This window comes from Papio anubis, chromosome 11, assembly GCF_008728515.1.
Source record: "Papio anubis isolate 15944 chromosome 11, Panubis1.0, whole genome shotgun sequence".
NCBI classification, from domain to species: Eukaryota; Metazoa; Chordata; class Mammalia; order Primates; family Cercopithecidae; genus Papio; species Papio anubis.
Window position 1 is genome coordinate 100,548,894 of NC_044986.1, and position 26,093 is coordinate 100,574,986.

At 35.6% G+C, this 26,093-nt stretch overlaps 1 protein-coding gene across 1 annotated transcript in view; it reads right to left on the reverse strand.

The window, feature by feature from the left end:
* Window positions 1-4,512: 4,512 nt before the first annotated feature.
* GPR158 (G protein-coupled receptor 158) overlaps window positions 4,513-26,093 on the reverse strand; it is a 395,462-nt gene continuing 373,881 nt past the window's right edge. The window contains exon 7 of the mRNA XM_031652460.1: window positions 4,513-4,821. Within this exon, the coding sequence (XP_031508320.1) occupies window positions 4,536-4,821 (286 nt within the window). The 3' untranslated portion in view covers window positions 4,513-4,535. The remainder of the gene's footprint in view (window positions 4,822-26,093) is intronic.

The window sequence follows — 26,093 nt, forward strand, 5'->3', positions numbered from 1 at the left end:
CTCTACTTCACTGGAAAAACTAGTAGTTCACTCAAATGATTTCTTATTTTGAAAAAGGGATTGTTTTTGATGGGTAAAGCCGATCCAGAACGCAAAAGTACCAATGTATTAATCATCACTTTTTCTTTTTTTCTGAACGAACTCTTGACACTAATGTAAGTGCATACAGCTTCTTGAGAAAGATTTCCCACCACGCTCATGGTTAAGCCTATTTCCTCCCTCTCTACAGCCCCTTCCTACATGGGAACATTCCTGCTTAGGATCCAGGAAATAATTTAGTGTTCAGCAGTACAGGTTTTCTAGCTGACTGAAGATATATGGATTTATTTTTGATTAACAGTCTGAGTATCAAAACCATGTTACTTATAGAGCTCTATAAAGAGACTGTAAAAAGGCACACACTACACATTAGAAGCCATTAAATTGAGAGGTTAAATATTGATGCTGCATGCTGAAAGAGAAATAAATGAAAACTTTTATTAGGATAGTGTGAAAAATAATTACAACAACCACATGTCTCAGATTTCTCAAGACAGTCCTAATTCCAAATATTCTTTTTTAAAATTATGTGCCCTGACTTTTTTTTTTTTTTTTAGAGAACAGTGTCACTATAGGATGAGCACACTATGGGGACTAATGTGTTACAGTAGTTTATAGGACAAAAACAATGACTGTGAGATGACAAAAACACCATCAAAAATTTAATTTCCTCTTACTTCTTGGTCCCTGCACTCTCAACACGAGTCTTGATTTTCTAAGAGACCCTAATGTTATCGCCTAACATCTTTAGGCGTATTAGTTTAATTTCTGCCTCTTAAGTTTTGATACTTCTATCTCATTCCTGAAGCCATGACCTAGATCCTACCACTAGAATCAGTCTCTTCTCTTAGTTTCTTGGTACCTCTTTAACTGAGACCTGGTTATTGCCTAAGGAACTGCATGCCCCGCAGCCCTCTCAAGCTATGAATCTTCATTTTCTCTTGCACTCTCTATCTCAGGGTCGTCATTACTCTATGTCCTCTTTCCCAGAATTATTCAAAATTAATGTCTTTTTAAAATGCCCATTTTCTTTTCATAGTTCCAATACTGCAAGTGGAAAAATCTGCTGCCTGGTAAGCTTCCTCTCTGGAGGAGAGCAGAATTTAGGAGCAGTAAAGTACAATGAAAACAATCTGAAAAGAGCTATTGTAGAGGGGGTAAATGAGCTAGAAATGGGTTGTGATCAGAATGGCGTTCTTCATAACTCAGGAATGGAAAACCAAATCGTGTATGTCCTCATTTATAAGTGGGAGGTGAGCCATGGGCGCACAAAGGCATACAGAGTGGTATAATGGACACTGGAAACTCAGAAGGAGTTAGGGGGTAAGGGATAAAATACTACAGACTGGGTACAATGTACACTACCTTGGGTGACAGGTGCAATAAAATTTCAGACTTCATCAGTATACAATTCATCCATGTAACCAAAACCACCTGTACCCCCAAAGCTACTGAAAAAACAAAAAAACAAAAAAACAAAACAGTTCTTCAGTGTCTTCAATGAGTGACTTGGAGGTAGGGGAGTTTTATATAACAGAAAGTTCACATAAAGTGAGAGTGGCCACTGGAGATGAGGGTGCCAAAATGTTAGATGAGTCTGGCACAGGTTGTGGTGTTACCTTAGATAATATGAAGGAGAAAAGATAAGAATAAATGTGGATATGGGAAGATTTATAGATAAGAAGGCAGGAATTTGAAGACATTTCTATTGTATGGGTCCTGTTTATTATTTTTTCAAATAGAAGTCATCTACTAAGAGAAAAGAGAAACATGGAGAGTTTGGAGGTATGAAAAGAGGATTTGAAATAATAATTGCGAAGAATGTTCTAGTGTTTGATCAGGGGAACAGTAAGAGTGAATGGAATGGCCAGGGCACTATTGAGATTAGTTATCTTTATGTTCTCATAAGTTCATCTGATTCCCTCCAAAGAGTCAGCAGTTCTGTACTTTAGAGTAATATGAGAATCACCTGAATGCTTATGAAACACAGATTGCTGTGCTCCACTATCCGGGAGTGTCTGATTGAGGAAGTCAGAGTGGGTGCTAAGAATCTGCATTTCTAACAAATCCCCAGGTGATGCAGCTGCTGTGGGTTCTAGGACCACACTTTGAGAGCTGCTCTTTCTCCTTTATAATGATTCCAACTCCCCAACCCCTGAATTTGGTGAGTTTGGTATATTTCACTTAAAAAAAAAATACATCCTTATAGTCATCTTGATTGAATTTACTGATTCATTATATCACTTTTCTGTTTCTCTAAATTTCTCTAAGACATTTTCAATAAACGTAACCATACAGTATTATTAACAGTATATTTAATAAACTCACAAGAAACTCAACCATCCAATGTATTCTGACTGGAGTGCAGCGGCGTGATCTCGGTTCACTGCAATCTCTACTTCCCATCTCCACCTCCCAGGTTCAAGCAGTTCTCATGCCTTGGCCTCCTGAGTAGCTGGGATTACAGGTGTGAGCCACTGCCCCACTCCTTCACTATTTTTTTTTTCTTTTTTTTGAGACAAAGTCTTACTCTGTCTCCCAGGCTGGAGTGCAGTGGCATGATCTCGGCTTACTCCAACCTCCACCTCTTGGGTTCAAGCGATTCTTCTGCCTCAGCCTCCCAAGTAGCTGGGATTACAGGAGTATACCACCACGTCTGGCTAATCTTTGTATTTTTAGTAGAGATGGTGTTTCACCATGTTGGTCAAGCTGGTCTTGAACTCCTGACCTCATGATCCACCCACCGCACCTCCCAAAGTGCTGGGATTACAGGCGTGAGTCACCGCGCCTGGACCTTCACTATTCTTATAAAATGAATGTTCTTTACGCCTCTTTACGGTAATGTAAATATTACCCATGGTTAATAGAACTTGTCCTTTATAAAAGGTTCCTGAGTTCTAGTCCAAACTGCTATCTCCTTTTACTAAACTATTGCACCAAGAATATTCACCACTTAACTTTGCTTTTTAATAATTCTTATGCATTTATGTGAATCAATAAGCTACCTAATGAAAGGAATAATGACTATACAGGTTACTATCAATTATATATTTCTGTATATTTCTACATAGAAATCATGAATATGATCCTCTTTGGAGGGCAAAATAAATTTTTAAAGGTCTCAAATGCATCTCAATTCCAATGCATAAAAAATTCTTGGTGAACAGGCCATGCTCTCTGCTTGTTTGTCATCATGTATTTTGAGGGTTTGTTGGTTTTTTTTTTAGGGGGAGGGGTTTGCTTTTTTTTTTTCTTTTTGTAAAACAGAAAAATAAAAACTAGTGGCCTTTGCTTCATAATAATACAAGGAAATGATTTTTCCTATTTGGTTAACTTGCATTGAAAGCGTAAAATAATGTTAGGGTGAGTAGAAATTTTTTATCTATACAATTTTATTTTCATATCCAGACTAAAGCCAAGATCAGAATTGCTTCCTACCCTAGTGTCATGATTTATCTTCTGATAGTTATATTACCCAAAATATAATAAGCTTTATATATCATAATCATTCTCTTTACATACCCATATTGCTTCACTATTGCAGATACTAGGTTTGTAAGATTCCTAAAATATCTTGCCCAGAAAAATATTCCTCCATTTGAACTGTAAACTCAATATACATTTTATTAGCTTCCAGCAAAAGACTAGATGTGAATATTTAGCCAACAATTGCAAAATATGAGGGGGACAAAAAATGGGTCAAACTCATGTTTCTGTTTTTTATATCTGCCAAAGACAATTAAGGTTTGTCCTGTGGCTTACTGAGGGGAACAACAATAAAATATCCCTTTTTTTGTATGTTTAGAGACTTAGCTTAAAATAGACTAATATTAGCAACAGAAAAATTCCTGTGTATTTTCCTCATCTTTTCAAAACACTGGGCTGCCAGAAAAATAATCTGTGTTTTGGGTCCAAGCCATGATGCAGCTCTTGAAAGTTCTGCAGGTTCTCAGCCACATAGCACGTACTACATTCATGGAGCGTGGCTTAGTCTTTGTGTAATTCTATACCTCCAGAGATAAAAATTATAAATAAGTTATCTTTTGAGGTCAGCATAGGAAAGATAGATTAATCAGAAATTTTGCAGAGACAACCTTTTTCCAAAGAGTGCCCTAGACACCAAGTCTGATATATTATAGGGCCAACATTTTATCTTAAACAGCGTGCTTCCTTTTTTCTCCCAAGTAAGGAAATAGATCAAGAGAATAGTTAATATTAATCAAATGGGGACCAACTGATAAGATCGAAAAAAGTAAGCTCTTTATACACAGAAGTTGCCATTATTCACTTCATTTCTCCTTTCTGATTTATTTGATTACATTTTCTCAACAAAGCTATATGCCTTTGAAAAACAATAGAAACATCCAGAAAAAAGTTTGCATTTCACATGCCATTACTACCATTTTCATGTTACTTTACCAGAATTACATTAGGTGAGATTAGTTTAGGCTTTACAAAAGAGTCTGGCAAGACTTTTAAAGAAGCCAGTTTTAATGCTACTGAAAAATGGTAAGACCATCACACAAAACAAGTGACCACATACCAACTGCTGTCATGTAGTCCCAGCGGTCAATGAGGCACATATTGAAGATGAGGTGATCAGATGTTTGCCCCTGGCCAATAAGTGAAATCTGTTTCTCCAAATTCTGGCACACAGATGAAGTCCAGCCAATGAGAAACCAAAACACTACCAAGAGTATTACTGCCAGCATCCTCATTACCCGTCCACCAGTCATATACGGAATTCGTTGAGCCGTTCGTGAAAGAAACACCTTCAAAACCCTAGAAAAGCAAAAGTTCAAATGTGAAAGCAAACCTAACATTCAGGAAGTATAACTCTAAAATAACTTATTTTTCTAGGTAAAATGTAAACCCACCAAAATCTAGCTAATCAGAGTTTGCTTTGTTTTGTATTTGTTTTTGTTTTAGAGACGGGGTCTTGCTATGTTGCCCATGCTGGAGTGCAGTGGCTATTCACAGGCACAATCATAGTGTACTGCATCCTTGAACTCCTGGCTCAAGCATTTCTCTTGCCTCAGCCTTCCAAGTAGCTGAGACTTCAGGCACATGCCACTGTGCCTGGCTTATGCAGAGTTTTAACATGACAAAATCCAGAAACAGTATTGCTCTTATTTTTATTTAATTTTATCTTAGTTTATCTTCCAATAGTAAAACAAATATCTTTCATTAGAGTCCATTAGGTCAATAGGTTCATACATAATGGGAGGTCTTTGAGCGTGTCTTAATATTTCAAGGAAAATTCTCAGGACTTGAGAAAGATCCGTAGGCAAACATTGCTCAAACAAGGTTTCTGGGGGATCAAAAAATAGTCCTGAAAATAAGTGGTTGTATTTTACAATATTATACTAACTCAAAAAACTTCCTTCAACCAGTTGTTTTTATAGTAGAATGTTATTAAAGGTATTTTCTGAAAATCATTTCATATTACCTACTTTCATGGTCATTTTATCATATTACCAAAAATAATACGAATAATAAAAATGAGAGAAATATTTAAACACTAGGTAGACTAAATAAGGTCATTGCATTAAGGAAGAAAATTGGGATGGCCTATAGGAAATGTGATTTTTAAAAACTAAGAGTTTTTTCTGTATATATCTCAGATGAAGAGCCAGAGTTGAGAACTACTAGATTAGATGATATCTAAGCACTGTTCTATCTCTAAATAATGTGTGAAGACAAAGTGCACCCTTACTATAGGAATTCTCTACCCATTCTTCAATTTCATTTCTAGAATATTCTCAGCTGATTTTAACTCCCTACCCTATTCTGATATTTGATGTCACAAAATTATGATTTGACATAGACCACCATGAGTGGTTTATGATACTGTGAGAGTATCTGTAACCAATTTCCATAAAGCATAAAAAAAAACACGTTTTCTCAATGTTCTATTCTCTCCTTCACTTCATTCTTTGAATAATTTTAAGTCAAATGAATTTTTTATAAAGATTATTCTAAATCCAGAAATGAAGCCAATACACCTGAAATAGCCTTGATGTACTATGCTATATTGTTCCTCCATATAGAGACCTTTGGCAATTCTCCTTGAATTAACACAACACATCCATTAAATTAACCCCACTGTCCTTCAGGACAGAGGGAAAAGTTATTTAATTATTAACAAAATACTTCTCAATTTTTCTGTGGAACACTGTCAGAAATACAGTAACAAATACGAGTAAAACAGAAGATCTCTTAACCATGCTCCATCTCATCAGTTCCCCAGATTAACAGTTACTCTCCATTCTGTATATGCAATGTATTAAGTGCTATCCATGTCATAGTGAATGCTAACACTGGCGAATGCTAACACTGGCACTGTGCCTAAGCACTTCTGTTCCAACCAGTTTAATTACTATTTGTTATGAATCAGGTGTATTTGTTCCCAAATTATGCCCACTGTTATAATTAAATATTAAATAAAATAATTATACATGATTACGAAACAAAAGGAGACTATTTTTTTTAAGATGGAGTCTCGTTTTGTCACCCAGGCTGGAGTGCAGTGGCGTGATCTCGGCTCACTGCAACCTCCACCTCCTGGGTTCAAGTGATTCTACTGCCTCAGCCTCCCAAGTAGGTGGGAGTACAGGCATGTGCCACCATGCCTGGCTGATTTTTGTATTTTTTAGCAGAGACGGGGTTTCACCATGTTGGCCAGGCTGGTCTTGAACTCCTGACCTCAGGTGATCTGCCCGCCTTGGCCTCCCAAAGTGCTGGGGATTATTACAGGCGAGAGCCACCATGCCCAGGCAAGGAAACTTTTTCTATGAAATCTCTCCTGAATGTTTTGGAAAGATAAAAATAAAACATTAAAATAAAATGTTAACTTAGTGGAAGTGAAGAAATTTTAAAATAGAGAGTGGTCAATAAACAAAAAGCTAAAAAATTTCTACACTCAGATTACTTCAAAAAAATTTAACACAATGCAGTAGATAATACATTTTGGTGATTTATGCTATAGAGAGAACAATGAACTCTAAATATCAAACCCATAGTCAAAAAGAAGCCTTATTTCAAAAAGACTGGTGAGTGATTGTGTTTTAAATTACAGTATCTATATAATTTTTTAATGCTTTTCTACTTTAAAAAACTTCAACAAATTGACCAAATATAATACTAAGTCCAGTTATATTGGATAAGAAGGTTTCTATTGTAATTAGCAGATTAAAAGATTCAAGAAGTCTACCTTAGAAATAGAAATTTCTTGGAAAATTAGTATTTGCCAGTTCCAATGTTATTTTCTGTAGGAGAAATTTGTAATCATAATGTACACATATTTGTTTCTGGTTGAACCTGGATGAATTCTAAATTTTGAATGACTACATTCTCCGGAGAGAACCTGACCCACTTTTCTTCCATAGTTTGGCAAGGGCGGAAAAAGAGAAAATGGTTCCAAATTCTAGCTTTACTCTTAATGTAAACATTTTAAATATAATAAACATTTACACAGTGACAACCATATGTTAGGCATCATGCTAGGCAATGTGGAAGGTATAAGATAACAATTTTTGTCTCTAGAAACTTACAATTTAACTAGAAGTAAGTTTGCAAATAGCTACCATGCGCAATAGCTAACATTATATATTGTATGTGGCTAGCAAATCTAACCCAATAGAACAGGCAGTATTTGATCTGGGCTTTGGGGGATATCAATAGGTAGAAATGAAGGAAAGTGGAAAATATATAAGGGGATATTCTAATTGACGGGAATCAAAAGCAGGGAAATGCAAGCTGTCTTTAGGGACAGTAGGGGGAACAGGTTGACAGGAAGCAAAGTTTGGTTCTCAATACCCAGCAACTCCTAGGGAGTTTTCAAGTTAAGGCAAGGAGTTTTCATCAGCTTGAGAGTGCTTCAGAGAAAAAAATAGTTATGAACTATATATTCTTTCCATGGTCAAAATGTGATAAATATATTTTTTATACTTGTTTCACAATTCCCATTGAAACTTTAAATCTCATAGAGAGCTAATACTGGATTTGTTAAGTAACTGTCTCCTTTAAAATACTTCTTAATCAGTTAAGTTTTGTCTTTTGCAAAGGAAATCTATGATTCCAGTTATAGTAACTTTTACTTAAATCTCATTTCTAAATTATCAGAAATGTTTATGTTTTCTAGCTGGCCCTTTGGGTATTTATTGTATAGCTTGAGAATTCAAGATTGTAAAATCCCTATAATCTCATTTCAAGAGAGCAGAACCAAAGCAAAATCCCTCATGAGTCTTCCATTATTGATTTTGTTGGCTTTCAAATAATAGAAAACATAATAAACACAACTCTACACTTCAATCTAAGCATTTCAGGATATTGGTTTTTGTAAAATGGAATAAGATGCATTTTTCTAGGATTGTCTGAAAAGAAGCCTACAGGTCAGACTATAAAAAAGAATACGCAGACATGCATTTGTATGAAATACAACTGTAGAAAAAATTTCAAATCATTGGACTTCCTATATGGATGACTTTTCCACTATTTTTTCACAGCTAAATCTTCAGGAGACCATGAGTTCAGAAGGTTTCACTATTTCTGAAGGAAAGCCCAACATTATATGGGAAGACTGCAAGAAACATCCAAAATTTAATATGAAAAGGCATATTTAAAGGGCACATTCAATTTTCATTATTAATAGCAGACAAATTCATGGAAATCATTGTGAAATGATAAAATGGGTAACCCAGAAATTGTCATCATATTCATCTGCCTATGCGTTCTCATTTTCTAGACATTTCTGGTTCAAGCTATATAGCTCACCATAATAACTTGTACTTGGGTTACCCATTACCTTCCTCCAAGAGCGAACTGATGTTGTTCACTTCTTATTTTACATGGTCTCTCCCTAGCTTTTGATGTGGCTGGAACCCTCAGCTTCCATGATGTCACAGTCTCTTGGTTTTCTTCCTAGTTCTCTCTTCCTACTTTCTTCCCACTTCTTGGCTAGCTGCTTTTCAATCTCTATTGCAGACTTCTCTACCTCAGTCTTCCCCTTAAATGGCAGTGTTTCCAAGGATCTCCTAAATGTGGCCACATTATATTATTACTCCATATTGCACCCAAGCAACTCCATTGGCTCCCCTATCTCAGTTATCATCTATATGCCAGCAAGTCCTACCTCTATACCTCCAGTTCAGATCACTCTCTTGGCTCAATCCCTGTATACTCAGGGGCCCACCGGACATCAGCAGGGCCTGACACAAAATCACCCCCCTCTCTCCACTCCTTCCTTCTCCAGCCCACTTTGCTGTTCTCCAACCTACCTTTGCTGTTGTGTTACAGCCCTGTCTAACTGTACGAAGCAGAAGCTTAGGAATAAACTTGGATTTTTCTCCCTTATCCACGTTCCAGCAATCAAATGAATCATGAAGAATTTAATGTCTACCTCTTAAGTATCTTTCAAATTCTTCTATTTTTCTCCATCCTCACTGCCACTATACAGCTGCTAGCCACCAATTCATTCCTATAGTAGCTTCCTAACTAGTCTCCTTACTGGTCTGGCCCACCTTCAATCCACGTTCTATGATGGATAACATGGTCTTTTGCTATTGTACATCTGATCATGTTGTTTCCCTGCTTATAGTCACTGGCTCTCCACCAAAATTTAGTATGGTAAAACACTTCTAAAAACTGGTTCCTCCTCACCTCTGCAGCCACATCTCTCCACACTCTCTACATCCTATAGTTCTGCAGGTCCCTCTGGATGACATACAGTTATCCTCTATCTGAGCCTTTGCCCTCAGCTTTCCTCACCATCCCTCCTCCTACCTATACAAACACAGTGTTCTGCTAAATCCTATATCTCCTTCATGTCTCAGTTTAGATGTTACTTGCCATTGACACCAGCACTTACCAAACAAGTAGCATCAATTTTACCTAAAAACTTGGTACAAATGAGAACTCTTGGATCCCACCCAGACCCACTGACTCTGAAACTCTGGAGGGATGGTCCAACAATCTATTTTAACAAACTTTTCAGGTAATTTTGATGAAGGGTAAAGTTTGAGAGCCGCTGCTCTAAGCAATTCTTCCTATCAGATCTAAGATTGGTGTAGGTGCCTTTCCAATAGGCTGACCGCTCTAGCCTGTCAGGTAGAGTTTTCAGTCTTTATTATGCCGATGACAGAATGCAAGGCTTCTAATAATAGTTCTCCATTTTCAGAACATTTGCATTTGTATGTGATTTTGCAGCATCTCTTCTATTTATAAAAAAGGAATGAAAAAATATATATCCTCAAGCCATCCAGTCTTCTGTCCGATTACCTTAACTGGAATAATCCTAATGTCCTGAGTTTCTTCATTAGAGTCTAATTTCTATTAATCTTACTGTGTTCATAGAAATTCCAGAGAAGAAATCCTTGTGATAAAAGGTATGAGGTGACACTTCTTGTAAGTTTAAAGCCAATCAATTATTGACAAGTGTCCCGAGAGCTAACAATTCAAAAAGTGCTAGAGGCTTCTGCCTGTCATTCTGCTTTTAATGGTGACAAATCCCCACGTTCATTAAGCTTTTCATCAATTTCTCAAAATTTCATTTTCAGAAGTAAAAGTAAATTAAAGTTACTTCTTGGTCAGTGGATGAATTTTAGTTAAATACTTAAAAAGACTGGTGTCACCGGCACAGAAATAGGTTTTAGATGCTTATCAGACATGAAGTTCTACAAGATTATTATGAGTATATTAAGTAATTGCTATTACAAGAAAGAAAATTCACAACTGGGTTCTAAATATATTGACATATTTTTTTGTCAGTTTTTGTGAGCTGCATGAGTTCTCATATCTCATAGTGTTTTTCCTTGTTTCTCACCTTTTTTCTTTAATTGAAGGTAGATGGAATAAGGAAGAATAATTAAAAAAGGAAGGAAGGAAAGAAGGGCTGCAAGACTGTTACAAGTCATATCTTAGATGGTTATGAGAGGTGGGGCCATCTGGGCTTCCTGGGTTGAGTAGGGGCTCAGAAAGCTGTGAAACTCACTCACTTCCTGTATCAGGACTTAACTTTGGTCCTGGATGAATAATATTGAAGATATATGCTTAAAATATCACTAACATCAGAATTTGTGCATGTGTTTTCTTCCCCAAGAAAGCTATAAACAGTGAAAATTTTGCTGTAAGCTTCCCTGTGTCCTCTCTCCCTTTGCCCTCCCCCAAAACTAAAAGGAATGTTAACTGCCCATTTTTCTGTGACCAGCAGACCTTATCTATGCTCCCAATTCCAATTACTTGTAAACATACTTTATAAAGTCCTGTAAGATCCTGTCTCCTTTGCCATGCTGCTGCAAGGTCATAAAGTAGATAAAACCTAAGTTGCAATTCCGGTTTTCCTCAAAATCTAAGACATGTCACAAAATAATTTACTGGCTTTGTTTCTCGCTCTAGTAACATCTTCCCGCCACACATATTTCCAACATTAAAGAATTTCAAAGACAATTGTATAATCTGACTCTGGCTACCCATTCAAGACCCCTTCCACACTGTGGAAGCTTTGTACTTTCACTTGGCTCTATAAAGCCTATGGCTTTTTCTCACCCTCGGTCCATGTCTCTTATCACTCGCATGGTCAGCCGCCACCCCAGTTCTTTGGTGTGGCTAGGCAAGAACCTTAAGCGTTACAGTTAGAGCTGAAAGGACCTCTCCGTATTATCTATTCTGATCCCACTAATGTATAAGAGACAACTCTTTTTATTTATTTATTTATTATTATTATTATACTTTAAGTTCTAGGGTACATGTGCATAATGTGCAGGTTTGTTACATATGTATACTTGTGCCATGTTGGTGTGCTGCACCCATCAATTCGTCAGCACCCATCAACTCGTCATTTACATCAGGTATAACTCCCAATGCAATCCCTCCCCCCTCCCCCCTCCCCCCTCCCCATGATAGGCCCCAGTGTGTGATGTCCCCCTTCCCGAGTCCAAGTGATCTCATTTTTCAGTTCCCACCTATGAGTGAGAACATGTGGTGTTTGGTTTTCTGTTCTTGTGATAGTTTGCTAAGAATGATGGTTTCCAGCTGCATCCACGTCCCTACAAAGGACACAAACTCATCCTTTTTTATGGCTGCATAGTATTCCATGGTGTATATGTGCCACATTTTCTTAATCCAGTCTGTCACTGATGGACATTTGGGTTGATTCCAAGTCTTTGCTATTGTGAATAGTGCCGCAATGAACATACGTGTGCATGTGTCTTTATAGCAGCATGATTTATAATCCTTTGGGTATATACCCAGTAATGGGATGGCTGGGTCATATGGTACATCTAGTTCTAGATCCTTGAGGAATCGCCATACTGTTTTCCATAATGGTTGAACTAGTTTACAATCCCACCAACAGTGTAAAAGTGTTCCCATTTCTCCACATCCTCTCCAGCACCTGTTGTTTCCTGACTTTTTAATGATTGCCATTCTAACTGGTGTGAGATGGTATCTCATTGTGGTTTTGATTTGCATTTCTCTGATGGCCAGTGATGAAAGACAATTCTGAGGCCCAGTGAGGGGGAGTCATTTATCTAAAGCAAAACAGTCAGTAGCAAAATCACCTCAAAACTCCTATTTTCTTACTCTCATGTGAGTACTTTTTTCAGTTACAGTATTTTACCAAAATAGAACTATCTAGCACCTGGTTCAGGGCCATATCTTTTAAAAGCACAACAGGAATCTGCCTTTCCAAACATGCCACATTTCCTCTACTCTCCTATATGCTCTTTTCTCTCTAATCTAGATGCTCATACCTTTGAATGCCATTCTGTCTATCTAAACTGATTCAAATCCCACTTATCCTTGTAGATTCATCTCAGGAACCTCATCCAATTTACATTTTTGTCTGACAGTTCCAGGCCACAAAATTTTCTCCAATTATCACTATTATTCAGTTGATATCTCCTATGCCCTTGTAAATCTTCCTGAAGTTGGGAGATGTTTATTTTCTAAGCCCCCACATAATCTAGCACATGAAGGCAAGAAGATTTAATTGACCAGTTAGTTAAACATGTCCTTCTGACAGTATGACCAGCAAGAAAAGTTTTATGGTTGATACAGGATCCCAGAAACTGGAAGAAGCAGGGTAAAATGGAATTTGGAAGAATTTTGATAACAATATAGGATGTGAGAATAAACATTAGCTCCTGTTATGTGTCAGTATTTTGCTAAATCAAAGAGGTTCAATGCTGAAAATGGCAGTTATTTACCTGTTTTCATGTTCATTATAACTCAGTAAATATAAATGAACAGGCAATTTAAACACAATCTCAAAAATGATGGCATAGGGAACTTCAAAAGTCTATCAGTTCATAAAAACAATCAAACTAGCAAGAACTGTTAGTCAACTTTTTTGGAATTCTAGAAACTACTTAGGAGCTTATAGAAATGTGAGGGGATACTTAAGAAAAAACAAAAACACAGCTGAATCTGAGTAAAAGAGCTATGCAGCATTTTAACTTACTTTGATTCTATCTCACATGCTCCTCAGCTCAATGACGGCTTTCAAGACATCTGCGTGCTCAGGACAGGTACCAAGTACTAGAGGAGCACAATGGACCTTATTTTCAAAGAACTGCTGTTTATTTTGACCTGGCTGGTGGATCCCTGAAAGAGTGGCTCAAAGGGCTTGCTTTTGTTTTACCCAACTGCTAATTTTCCTAGGGCTGACAAAGTTAGCGGGGGTCATTTATCTAAAACATTTAAAGGCAAATGGATTAGTCAGTGCTACCCAGGACAATGAATAATGGTTAAGACAAACAATAGACTAAACAAAAAGATTGTGAAGAAGGAATGGGAATGAGATGATCTGGGGAATAAGAGCACTGAAAAGTACCAATATATTTCTAGGAATCTAGAAGCCTGGAACATTCTCACAAAAGGCATGAGAAGGGCCCAAAGCTCTCATCTCCTGCTGACCTCAGGCTCTGCACATGCAGGAAATACAGGCTTATGTGTGTTGAAGACATACCCAACACACAAATATGCAGTTCATCTGCAAATAATTCAGATTTTAAAAAGTATTTTTTGGTCCAAGTTTTATGAAAATCTCTGTTGAATTACCAGCTGACTACTAACCTAACAGAAAAGAGACTTTAATGGCCACACAAAACAAAGAATATAGACTATAAAAGTCACTTAACAAACAAGCCTGAAAAGGATGGAGAATCTGATTTTTAGATTTACCAGAATATAATATTCAAAATGTTCAGCTTCTAATAAAAAATGAGGCATGCAAAGAAACAAGATTATACAGTCCATAAGCATGAAAAAAAAAAAAGACACTAATAGAAACGATACCTGAAGACATCCAGGCATTAACCTTATGAGATAAAGTTTATTAAAATTTTTTTTGCAAATTCTGATACTTTAATCTTTTGTCCATATCACAGAAGTTATGTACATATAATTTTAAATTTTTTTAAATTGACACATTTATGGGATACAGAATGATGTTATGATGCATATAATATGTAGTGATCAGATCAGGGTGATTAGCATATCCATCACCTCAAACATGTATAATGTCTTTGTGTTAGCAACATTCAGTATTCTCCTCCTAGCTACTTAAAACTGTGTAATATATTATTGTTAACCAGAGTCATCCTACAGTGCTAAGGACATCAGGGACAAAGTCTTTAAATGAACTGTCTTATGCTCAAAGAGGTAAAAGACACTATGGACAAAAAACTAAAGTCAACCAAGATAATGATGTCTCATGAAATATAGAATATCAATACACATAGAGAAATAATTAAAAAAGATCAAATAGAAAGTCTGATAAAGCAAAATAAAATTTGTCATTTCAGAAAAATTCACTAAAGTGGTTCAACAACTGGAGGGGCTTGGCCAGGCAGAAGAACAAATCAGTGAACTTCAAGATAAGGCCAATTGAGATTATCCAGTCTGAAAAGCAGAAAGAAAAATGAACAGAGCCTAAGAGACCTGTTGCATACCATCAAACATACCAATATATGCATAATGGGAGTCCCCGAAAGACAGAAGAAAGAAAAAAAGAAACAATATTTGAAGAAATAATAGCTAAAACTTTCCAAATGTGATGGCAGACATGAATCTAAACATCCAAGAAGCTCAAGGATAAAGTAGGATAAACTTAAGGAGACTCACACTAAGATACAGTATAATCAAACTATTAAAATTTAAAATATTGAAAGCATTAAGAGAAAAGCAACCCATCACATACAAGGGATCCTCAGTAAGATTAAAAGCTAATTTCTTATCAGAGACCATAGGGGCTGGAGGAAGTTGAATGATGTATTTGAGAAGGAGGGGAGGGGAGGGAACCCTGCCAACCAAGAATTCTATATCTGAAAAAACTCACCAAAATTGAAAAAGAAACTAAAATATTCCAAGATGAGCAGAAATGGAGAGAATTTGTCACTAGCAGAATTGCCCTATATGAAATAATGGGAATTCTTTAGGTTAAAATAAAAGGACTATAGACCATAACTGAAATGCATGTAAAGAAATGAGAGACACTGGTAAAAGTAACTACATTGATAAATATAAAAGTCGGTATTAATACTCTTTTTCCTAAATGATTTAAAATACAGATGCATAAAACAATAAGTACAAATCTGTTTATGAGTTCACAATGCTTAAAGATATAATTTGCAACAATAAAAACGTAAAAGAGCATAAAGATTCATAGGAGCAAAGTTTTTGTATACGTCTGAAACAAAGTTGGTATTAATTTGAACTAAACTGTTATAAATTTAGGGTATTAACTGTAATCTCCAGGGCAACAACTAAGAAAATAACCAAAACATATGTAGTAAAAGAAACAAGGAGGGAATCAAAATATACACTAAAAACTATTGATTTACCAAGCAGGCAGTAATGGTGGAACTGAGAAACAAAATGGATATAAAATATATAAAAACAAATCACAAAAAGGAACAAGTCCTTCCTTATGAGTAATTACCTTAAATGTAAACTAAAAGGTAGAAATGGTAGAAGAAATTTTTTAAAAGACAATCCAACTATGTTTTCTATAAGAGAGTTAGTTACCTTAGATCTAATGAAATAAGTAGGTTATAAATTAAAAGGTAGCAAATGATATTCCATATAAATAATAACCAAAGTAGAACTATGGTAGCTATATTAATATCAGATTAGATATAAGATAAAATTTGTTGGAGACAAAAAATGACATATACTTATAAAAGGGTTAATCCCTCAACAAGATGAACAATTATGAACATATCTGTACTAAACATCAGATCCCCATAATATATGAAACAAACAGTAACATAATTGATGAGAGAAAAAGATAGTTCAATAATAATCTAAGTTGGAGACTTCAAGGTCCTGCTCTCAATAATGGATTGAATTATCTACACATACCAACAATAAGGAAACAAAGGACTTGAACAGCATGATAAGCCAACTAGACCTTACAGACAAATATGGGGTATTCATCTCAACAGCAGCAGAGTACACATTCTTGTCAAGTGCACATGGAACATTCCCCAGGACAGACCATATATTAGACTGCAAAACCAGTCTCAGTACATTTCAGAAAATTAAATCATACAAAGTATCTTCTCTGACCACAGTGAACTGAATTAGAAATCAATAACAGAAGGAACACTAGAAAATTCGCAAATAAGTAAACATTGAACAAAATACTCTTAATGAATGCGTTACGGAAGAACCAAAGAGAAAATAGAAGATAAGCTGAGATAAATGAAAAAATAAAAACATATCCGAATTTAAGGATTGCAGCAAATGCAGTAACTTCAAATGCTTATATGAAGAAAGAAATACATTAAGTCAATAACCTTATCTTTTACTTTAGGGAACTAAAAATTGAACAGCAAATTTAATCCAGAACAAGCTGAAGGGAGAAGATAATATTAGAGTGAAAATAATTGAAATATAGAGTAGAAATACAGCAGAGACAATAAAAAGAAAATCTAAGTTGGTTCTTCCAGAAGATAAACAAAATTAACAAACCTTTAGTTAGACTGAGCAAGAAAAAAAGACTCATTAGAGTCGGGAATGAAAGTCGAGATATTTCTACTGACTTTATGTAAATAAAAAGAATTATAAGACAATACTATGAATGGTGAATTTTGTTATGTGAATTTTACCTCAATACAAAATATACAATGGTTCTCTTTCTTGCACACACACAAAAAATTTCTTCTGCACCCTCCTGAACACTGCAGACCCAGGCTCTTGTAGCCCCAGGGTATCTGCAGCCATCTGGTGGTTGTTCTCCTCCCATATATGAGATTCAGCAGGCTTGAAACCTGGGCTGTGCACTAATTTGTTACCTGCAGTATGACTATTTTAAACTTATGTGCACCCTTCCTTATTCGTCAGAGTTCATTGTGCAATCTTAGATCTGTAAGAAAAGACTGAAGAAATGTGATAATACATCATGGTTGATTCCCTTAAATACAGGCCAACAATGCTGAATGAACTCAAATCAGGCCTAAATGTTAACTAAGCATAAACACCTGTTCCCTAAACCACTCCTTTGAAGCCTTTTCAGCTGTAATAATATTGCAAATAAAGGACATTTGATGGCCATTGGGTGCTTGTGCTCCAAAAATGTTTAGTTTTGAAAAGTTTGGTATAAAAGCTTACAGAGAAAGTTTTAAATATGGATACTATTGCTTCCTCCCCCACTGCTTTCCCTACTCCCAGCTTAACTACAGAAAGATATTTCAAACAATAAGCAGATGGTCAATTATTCTGAAGATCAAGAAGAAACCAGATTATTGAGTTTGGGAATTACATGCTTGTTTATCTCCTTATATCCAGAGTAAATATGAATTCTAGGACCATGGTCTTCCAGGTACCTGTTAGAAGAAATTCTGTCCTTATATCTCAATTATCTAGCACTGATTAATCAGCAGAAGTAATTTTCATTCCAGGATTATTTTTTTAAAATGTAATGTTTTACTATTTGACATTTTGGTATTCAAGAACATAATTTCAGATAGACTATAAAAACAAAATTATTACAGATGGTTGCCTAATAGCATCATTACTTAAATGAGCAATTTTACTACAGTCTCAATAGGGAAACATCGCTAATTGCATCACAAAATTGCACGGTTTTGTAGATAGAAAATATCTAAAATGACACCATCTTAATGTTAATATTTAAATCTTGATCTGCTCTTACTCTTAATTCAAGATTTAGTTTTTCTGGTCTAAAAAAGCCTTTTCTCTAAACAAAAGTTAAGCACATAACTATTTCCTAGAGATATCACAAGGGAAAGCTTTTTGAATCTGTTTTCTCTGTAATCAAGATTGTCCCGACTGAAATGCGGTAGAAATGACTAACAGCAAAAATGTTTCTCTTTCCAAGGGAAGTTTCCATCTATTTTTATAAGACCTAATTGCTCTACTTTTGCAGGCTTTTTGGCATACTATTTAGATAAAAGAATGGTACCAGACTACAGGGAACCACAAGAAGATGACAAAATTTTTTGTAAATATGAACTTCCCATTTAACTGGTGTGATCACATTTACAAAAAGACAAAATATCTACTTAATTCTCAAAGCCTAGTTGCACATTAATATCTTTATGTACTTTAGGTGTTAGTCCAATATAAAAGAAGTGCTAAAAATATTTTAAAAAATCCTGCTTACCATTGCATTCACCTTAACCTTAACCCACAGTAAGATACACAAATAGGGGCTGCAACCACAAAAGTAATTCAGGAGGTACACTGCGTGAGTACATAACAACTGCTGAGTTTGACTGCTCATATTTATAGCTGGTTATATAGTATTATTAATATTGAAGTAGAATAACTTTCAGTCGCTGTCATTGAAACTTTTGGAAACTAATTATAACGTGCTATTGTGATTACTCTTTGGTTGTTGTACAATTTAATTGTTTTCCCTTTGCACATCACTATATTAAAAACTCTTGACTTAAATTTCCTTGCAGGTCCCAAAGTGCCTCCCACACCACCTTGCCTATCATAGATCAGAAGAGTTATATATTGTGACAAAGGCTCATCTACTTTTTAGTGCAGATTGATTCCTCCATTAAAACTGTGATACATGGTCAAAGTATAAAACTATAACCAAATAGAAATTAATACCATCTAAACAGCACTAGTTATATATAAACACTGTTAGCTCTTGGGTGGATTTTACTCTCTAGTATTTTTTCTATACATACATAAAATATTTTATAACATTAGGATTATATCATTTATGTTATGCTTTTCTCATATAATATGGTTTTCTGAGCATTCTCTAACAGTCTATCTTTGTAAACAACATGATCTTTGACAGCATATACCATTTACTTAAATCATTTATTATAAGCCACACTCTAACGAATATTCTTGCAGGTAAATCTCTGTTCACACCTTTGAGTTTTTCTCTTTAGATTTCAAAAAGTAAAATAACCTAGCTTTTAAGAAGCTCTTGATACACATTGCTGCATATTTCAGATGAGCTGTATCAATTTACACTCTGTCCAGCATACGAGAGTGTCTCACCCCACTGAATACTTACTATTATTGACAATTATAATTTTATTTTTTAAAGAATTCTTATTCAAATTTGTGAAAAATTGCACTAAATGTTTTCGCCCTGCTTTACTAGTTTATTAGTTTATTATTATTAGTTTCATTGAACACTTTTAAAAATGTGCTCTTTGGTCAATGGTTCTTCTTCTTTGGGTTGTCTGTTCACATCTTTAGCCATTTTTCCCCCTGTTCTGTAACTGCACTTTCTTAGATGCTAGCCATTAAATCCACATGGAGCGGGCTGGTGTTAATTCACTGACCCGGGAAGCTGTGCCTGCCTGGCCATTGAACACCTGTCTGGATTTACATGTGTCGTAAGGGCCAAATGCGCACAAGGTCTTGAAGACTTATCCAAATCAAGAATATAAAATATTTTATTAATTAGTACTCTTATTACATGTTGGAATGGCAGTATTTGGAATATGTTGGGTTAAGTAAAATATATCATTAAATTTAATTTTCACCTGTTTCTTTTTAATATGGCTAGTGAAAATTTAAAATTATATATGTGACTCACATTTATGCTTTGAGCTATATTTCTATTGAACAGCACCAGTCTAAAAATATACTACAGCTATTTCCCAATTTATTGTTTGCCTTTTAATTTTATTTATTTTTTTGCCAGGCAGGAGTTTAAAATATTTATGTAATCCAATCAACTGACATTTTATTATTTCTTCCATTTCCCAACCTGAAATAAATTAAATATCAATCTGTAATTCATCTTTTCACTCTTTTTTTGCATTTAGTTTTATGATTTATTGAAATTCTAGTAGATTAAGATGAGAATCAGAGGCAGCATTTTTCTAGAAATACAGCTAATTTGCTAATCCTAACTTGTTGAATTGGCCATTGCTGTTACCCCATTATCTGGGGACGCTCTCTTTACCATACAGTTAGATCTTCCGGAATAAAGGTCTGTTGGGGACTGTTTACCTTGTCCTTTTGATCTATCATTTTTGTCTTTTGAATATCATTTTTTGATAATACCTTGGAATATCTATAATCTCATCCTGTTATATTTCTGCAACTGTTTTTAGTGCTTCTTTATTCTTAAAGATGAACGTTGGAATTATTTTAATTTCTATCATTTGGCTTATCCATTCAACAAATACATATTTAGCACTAATTTTTCCCAGCAAAATTGGGTTATTACTGTGTTGTAAAAATTCTTTATATATTATAGATACTAGACCCTTACTGGATATATGATTTACAAATATTTTCTTCCACTTAGTGGGTTTTCTCTGTCCCAACTCTCTTGATATTGTCCTTTGATGCACAAAATTTTCAATTTTGATGAAGTCCAATTTATCTATTTTTTCCCTTGTTACTTGTGCTTTTGGTATCTCTCCAAGGTTATGAATATTTATATCTATGATTCCTTCATACTAACAGCTTTATGGTTTTAGCTCCTACATTTAGGTCTTTGATCCATTTGGAATTAATATTTGTAGTAGATGGTACAAGGCAGAGAGATCTAGTTTCATTCTTTTATCTAGGGATATCTGACTGTACCTTCTTGTGGATACCCAATTCTTCCAACATCATCACTGAAAAGACTACTGTTTCTCTATTGAATTGTCATGGCATCATTATCAAAAATCAATTGACTGGAAATGTATGGGTTTAGCTTTTGAGTTTTAATCCTATTCCATTGATCTGTACGTCTCTTCTTAGAACAGTACAACATTCTCTTGATGACTGTGTTGAGTCCTCCAACTTTGTTCCTTTTCAAGACTGTTTTGGCTACTCTGGGCCTTTTACATTTTTATATGAATTTTAAGATCAGCTTGTCAATTTCTGCAAAAAAGGCAGCTGAGATTTTGATACAGATTAGATTAATTGGGGGAGTATTGCAATCTTAACAATACTAAATCTTCAAAGCTATTAACAGGGATGTCTTTCAGTTTATCCATGTCTAATTTCTTTCAGAAGCATTGTGTAGTTTTCAGTGAATCTGTTTTGCAGTTCTGTTGTTAAATTTATTCCTACAAATCTGATTATTCATACTATTGTAAATGGATATTTTCTTAATTTCAGTTTCAGTTTATTGCTAGTGTGAAGAAATAAAATGGATTTTTGTATATTGATCTTGTCTTCTATGACATTGCTAACCTCATATATTAGTTATAATACTGTATTGGTGAATTTCTTAGGATTTTCTCCACAGAAGAACATGTCATCTGCCAACAGGATAGCTTTATTTCTCTTTTCCATTTATATACCTGATATTTCTTTTTGTGGCCTAATTGCTCAGGTGAGAACTTCCAGGACAATGTTGACTACAAGTAGCAAGAGCTGCCATCTTTATCTTGTTCCTGATCTTAGAGAGGAAGCCTTAAGTCTTTCATCATTAAGCATGATGTCGGCTGTAGGATTGTTTTGTAAATGGCTTTTATCAAGTTGGGAAATCTCCCTTACATTCCTGGTTTGTTGAGTGTTTTCATCATGGGAGTGTGTATTTTTGTCAAATGCTTTTTTCTCCATCTGCTGAGATGATTATGTGTTTTTTTTCTTTATTATGTTAATGTGCTCTAGTGCACTGATTGATTTTTGTATGTTGAATCACTTTTGCATTTCTGAGCTAAATCTCAATCAGGATGTATAATCCCTTTATTAGAGGTTGCTGAATTCTGTTTGCTAGTATTTTTTGAGATTTGTGTGCCTATATTCATAAGAGCCATTGGTTTGTAGTTTTGTTTTCTTGTGATATATTTGTCTGGTTTCCTTATCATACTAATACTGGCCTCTTCTAATGAGTCGGGAAGTGCTGCCTCATCTTCTGTTTTTCAAAATGATTTGTGATGAACTGGTGTTAAATCTTTAATATACTTCATCAGTGAGGCTATCTAGTCCTGGGCACTCTTGCTCGCTCACTCTGTGTGTGCGTATGTCTAAGTTTTTTGATTACTAATTAAATGTCTTTACTTGTTTGGGATCTGTTCAGATTTTCCATTTCTTCAAGAGTTATTTTCAGTGGTTTGTGTCCTTCTAGGAATACCTTAAATAGTTGTGTTTCTAGTATCATATTTCTTGTAAGTAAAACTCAGGTCTTTTGGACTGGACACATACAAATGCTAGGTGAGAAACCTTTGAGTGACCAGAGGCCAGATGAACCAATGACACATTAGAAGAAACAGAGGTGATACTAATACAAGCTTATCAGTAATCATATTTAAAAGGAAATAGTCTAAATACAGCAATTAAAATGTAGAGATATCAGATTAGATAAAGGTCCAACGATATGCTTCCTACAAGAAATGCACTTTAAAGACAAAAATAGGTCAAAAGTAAAATAGTGAAAAAAAATACCATGCTAACACCAAAAGGAAACTGGAGTGGCTATATTAGCACCAGACAGAATAGATTTCAGAGCAGAGAATATGGCAAGGGATAATGAAGGTCATTTCATAATAATAAAAGGTTCAATTCATGAAAAAGACATAACAATTCTAAATGTTTATGTATCTCAGAATGAAACTTCAAAATACCTAAGGCAAAAACTGAAAGAACAGTGAAGAAAATAGACGACATATCAGAAACTTCCAACCCCTTTCTCAATAACTGATGGAACAAATAGAGAGCTAATGAGTAGGGATATCGAATATTTGAACAGCATTACCAAACAACTCCCAAACAGAAGAAAACACGTTCTTCTCAAGTGCCCATGGAACATTTACCAAGATAGATCATATTCTGGGCTTCAAACAAGTCTCAATAAATTCAAGCAGACTTAAGTCACACAAGGTATGTGCTCTCACGACAATGGAATGAAATTGTAAATCAATATAAAAGGTTCATGGAAAATCCCCCTAATATTTGGAAAATAAGAAATCACACTTCTAACTACCCTGTGGGTTAAAGAGAAATCAAGTTTGAAATTATTTTGAACTGAGTGGAAATAAAAACACAAATCAGTTGTTTTGGACTGAACATGTGCAAAAATGCTGGGTGAGGGGCAGCAGAGTAAGCAGATGGCAGGTGGGCCTCTGGCACATGACAGAAATCATGGGTGTAGCCGTCCAAAACCAAGCCAAGACCCCGACTCTGGGCCCAGACAACAGCAGGCAGGTGCGACGGCAGGCAGGTGCTCCCAGTGGACAGCTTCAGGAGCAGAGAATCTCACCTTGACCTTTAAAGAAACCTGCCCCTCCCCTTTGTGCTGCCTGAAGTAATCTCACTTCCCACTCATTCTCTTACCAACTTCACATAGAGAAATATTTCCACTTGAGACTATACAAGATTTGAACGTAGAATTGCTAACAAAGAATATTAGAATAATAAAGTGTTTATCAGATATAGTCTGCTGAGTACTAATTCTGAATTACCAGATGGGTTTTTATTTATAATTTTAAAGTTGGTTAGAACACACACTCACATGTGCGCACACACATATAACAAGTTGAAACCATAACAACTTGGGCAACAAAAAATCTTGTGTTTCAGATGTGGCACACAGCTCTTAAACTACATATTTTAACCAAGCCTCTTTTCAGAAATCTAGACATAAAATAGTAATGCTGTAATTAGAATTTAGAACATGTATATACATATTTTTTAAAAAGAGAAGCTCCAGATTGAAAAGCTTCGAACGTAGATGTTAAATAAAGTGTATTTCAAAGTCATGTGTCATACAACAAAGCAAGTAGGACATCTGCAGATGGACAAAATAAGTAAAGCTTTAAGTCTCCTTAGTTCTGAGTGAACTACATTCTTATTTTATTCATATCCAATAGTTAATGTGTTCTGAAAGGAAGGACAATTAAAGTGATTTGGCTTTTGTTTCTATTTTTATTCAAATGGTACTCACTGATGTTAAAGATTTACATGAATACAGACCTCTAGTTAATAAAACATGTCTTGTCAATATGCCTGTATTTCCCAAATCTCTTACTTCTATGAGTAGACTAAACATATTCATCTATAAATGGAGCTACTCACGGCAGAAATCCCTGATTGGTTTCTGACAGTTAAATGTATACGCCAATCCAGTTAACAGCATTCGGCCATTTAGCTGGGGGCTTCTGCATGCCGGACAGGACAGTAGGATCAGAAGTTACTGGAGGCGGCAGGGTGGGGAGGAATGAGCAGAGGAAACTATCTCATCTTCTAGCCAGTTAGAGATTTTACAATTAAAGAGTGACTCTTTGGAGCTTAGAAAGTTTTGTTCTTGTTTTCGTGGTTTCTGGAGGAGCCATTCCTAATGATAATGATAAGCTGTGTGCAAGATTCCAAGGGAGCTCCAGGTAGCTCCAGACAGACTGCAAGTACGCCAAGCAAGAGAAGATAAATGCAGGAAGAAGTGAGAGGTCACTGCCTACTTATTCCTCAGGCTTCAAGGGCCTCCCGTCTGTGCTTCCAGGCATATGAATGATGAGAATGACAAATATGTAGGGTTTGCAAAACTAAGGCCTGTAACTACACACAGTTTCTGAGATTTAGCTAGAATAGAGATAGCACACAAATGGGTCTGGGCACCAGCACGGGTGTTTATGGTGGATTCCACACTAACGCTTTCTCGATTAATAAAATTATGAAGAAAATTTCTATTAAGAGCCAAAGGACTTTTGATCTTTCCTGTTAAGTACCATTTAAAATGGTAAAAATGTCTTTAGGGAAACTAAATCTTCATCGCAAAAAGCCTAGGGTGGCACTTTAATAAACAGGAAAGGAGAAAGTCAAGTCAGGTCACTTACAAAACTTTTTTTTTCAACGTTTTTAAATGCTAGTATGACAGTTAGTTCCGAAAGATCATTTCAATCCTTAATGTTGTAAGCATTCATCTGGAGCATGTTAATTCTCTGTAAGATGTTTGGCTGTTCTACTGGTATATGCGAAGCGTGAGTGTATGAGGTAAGGCTTGGATATTTTCCAACTCACCTCTGCAGCTCTTGGACTTTCCTTGGCTTTCAAACTTGCTCAGCTTCCTGTCCAAATAGTACACTCACTGAATGGGAAAGAGACCGTCCTCAGAAGCTTAAGAATGAGTCCCCTTTTTCTGGTGAATCCCGTGGTTCTTAAGAAATGTCGCTATGAGTAATTCTCCACTTGAAGATACTCTACATCCCCGAGTAGGCAGCCAGTAAAGACAGAAACCCCCATGAGTTCAGCAGAAAGGAGGGCCTGAAATCCATATCATTACCAGGATTCACATGGCAAGCTCTTTATATTTTCTAGTCAGAATGCAATGTTCACAGCTACGTGTTCAAAGGATGCTTTCTTGATGTATTATTTTGGCTGAAGTGGGAAACTGGCTAAAACCGTTTTGAAATTGCTTCATGTTAAAACCCTTGGGATCATGACTTAGGATCTTAAACACCATCCACCTGTGTGCTGGGTGTGGTCAATGGAAGAAAACTTTTATTAGAGGAATCTTCTGGATGTCAGAGGCATTTATATTTTGGCCTTCATAAATGAGGGCTAAGCAACACTGTTCTGTGGTGTGTTGAGGCAGATGAGTCTACACCCAATCAAGTCCAAAAACTGCACTTCAGGCATTTGCCTAAAACACCATCTTAAACTCTCTG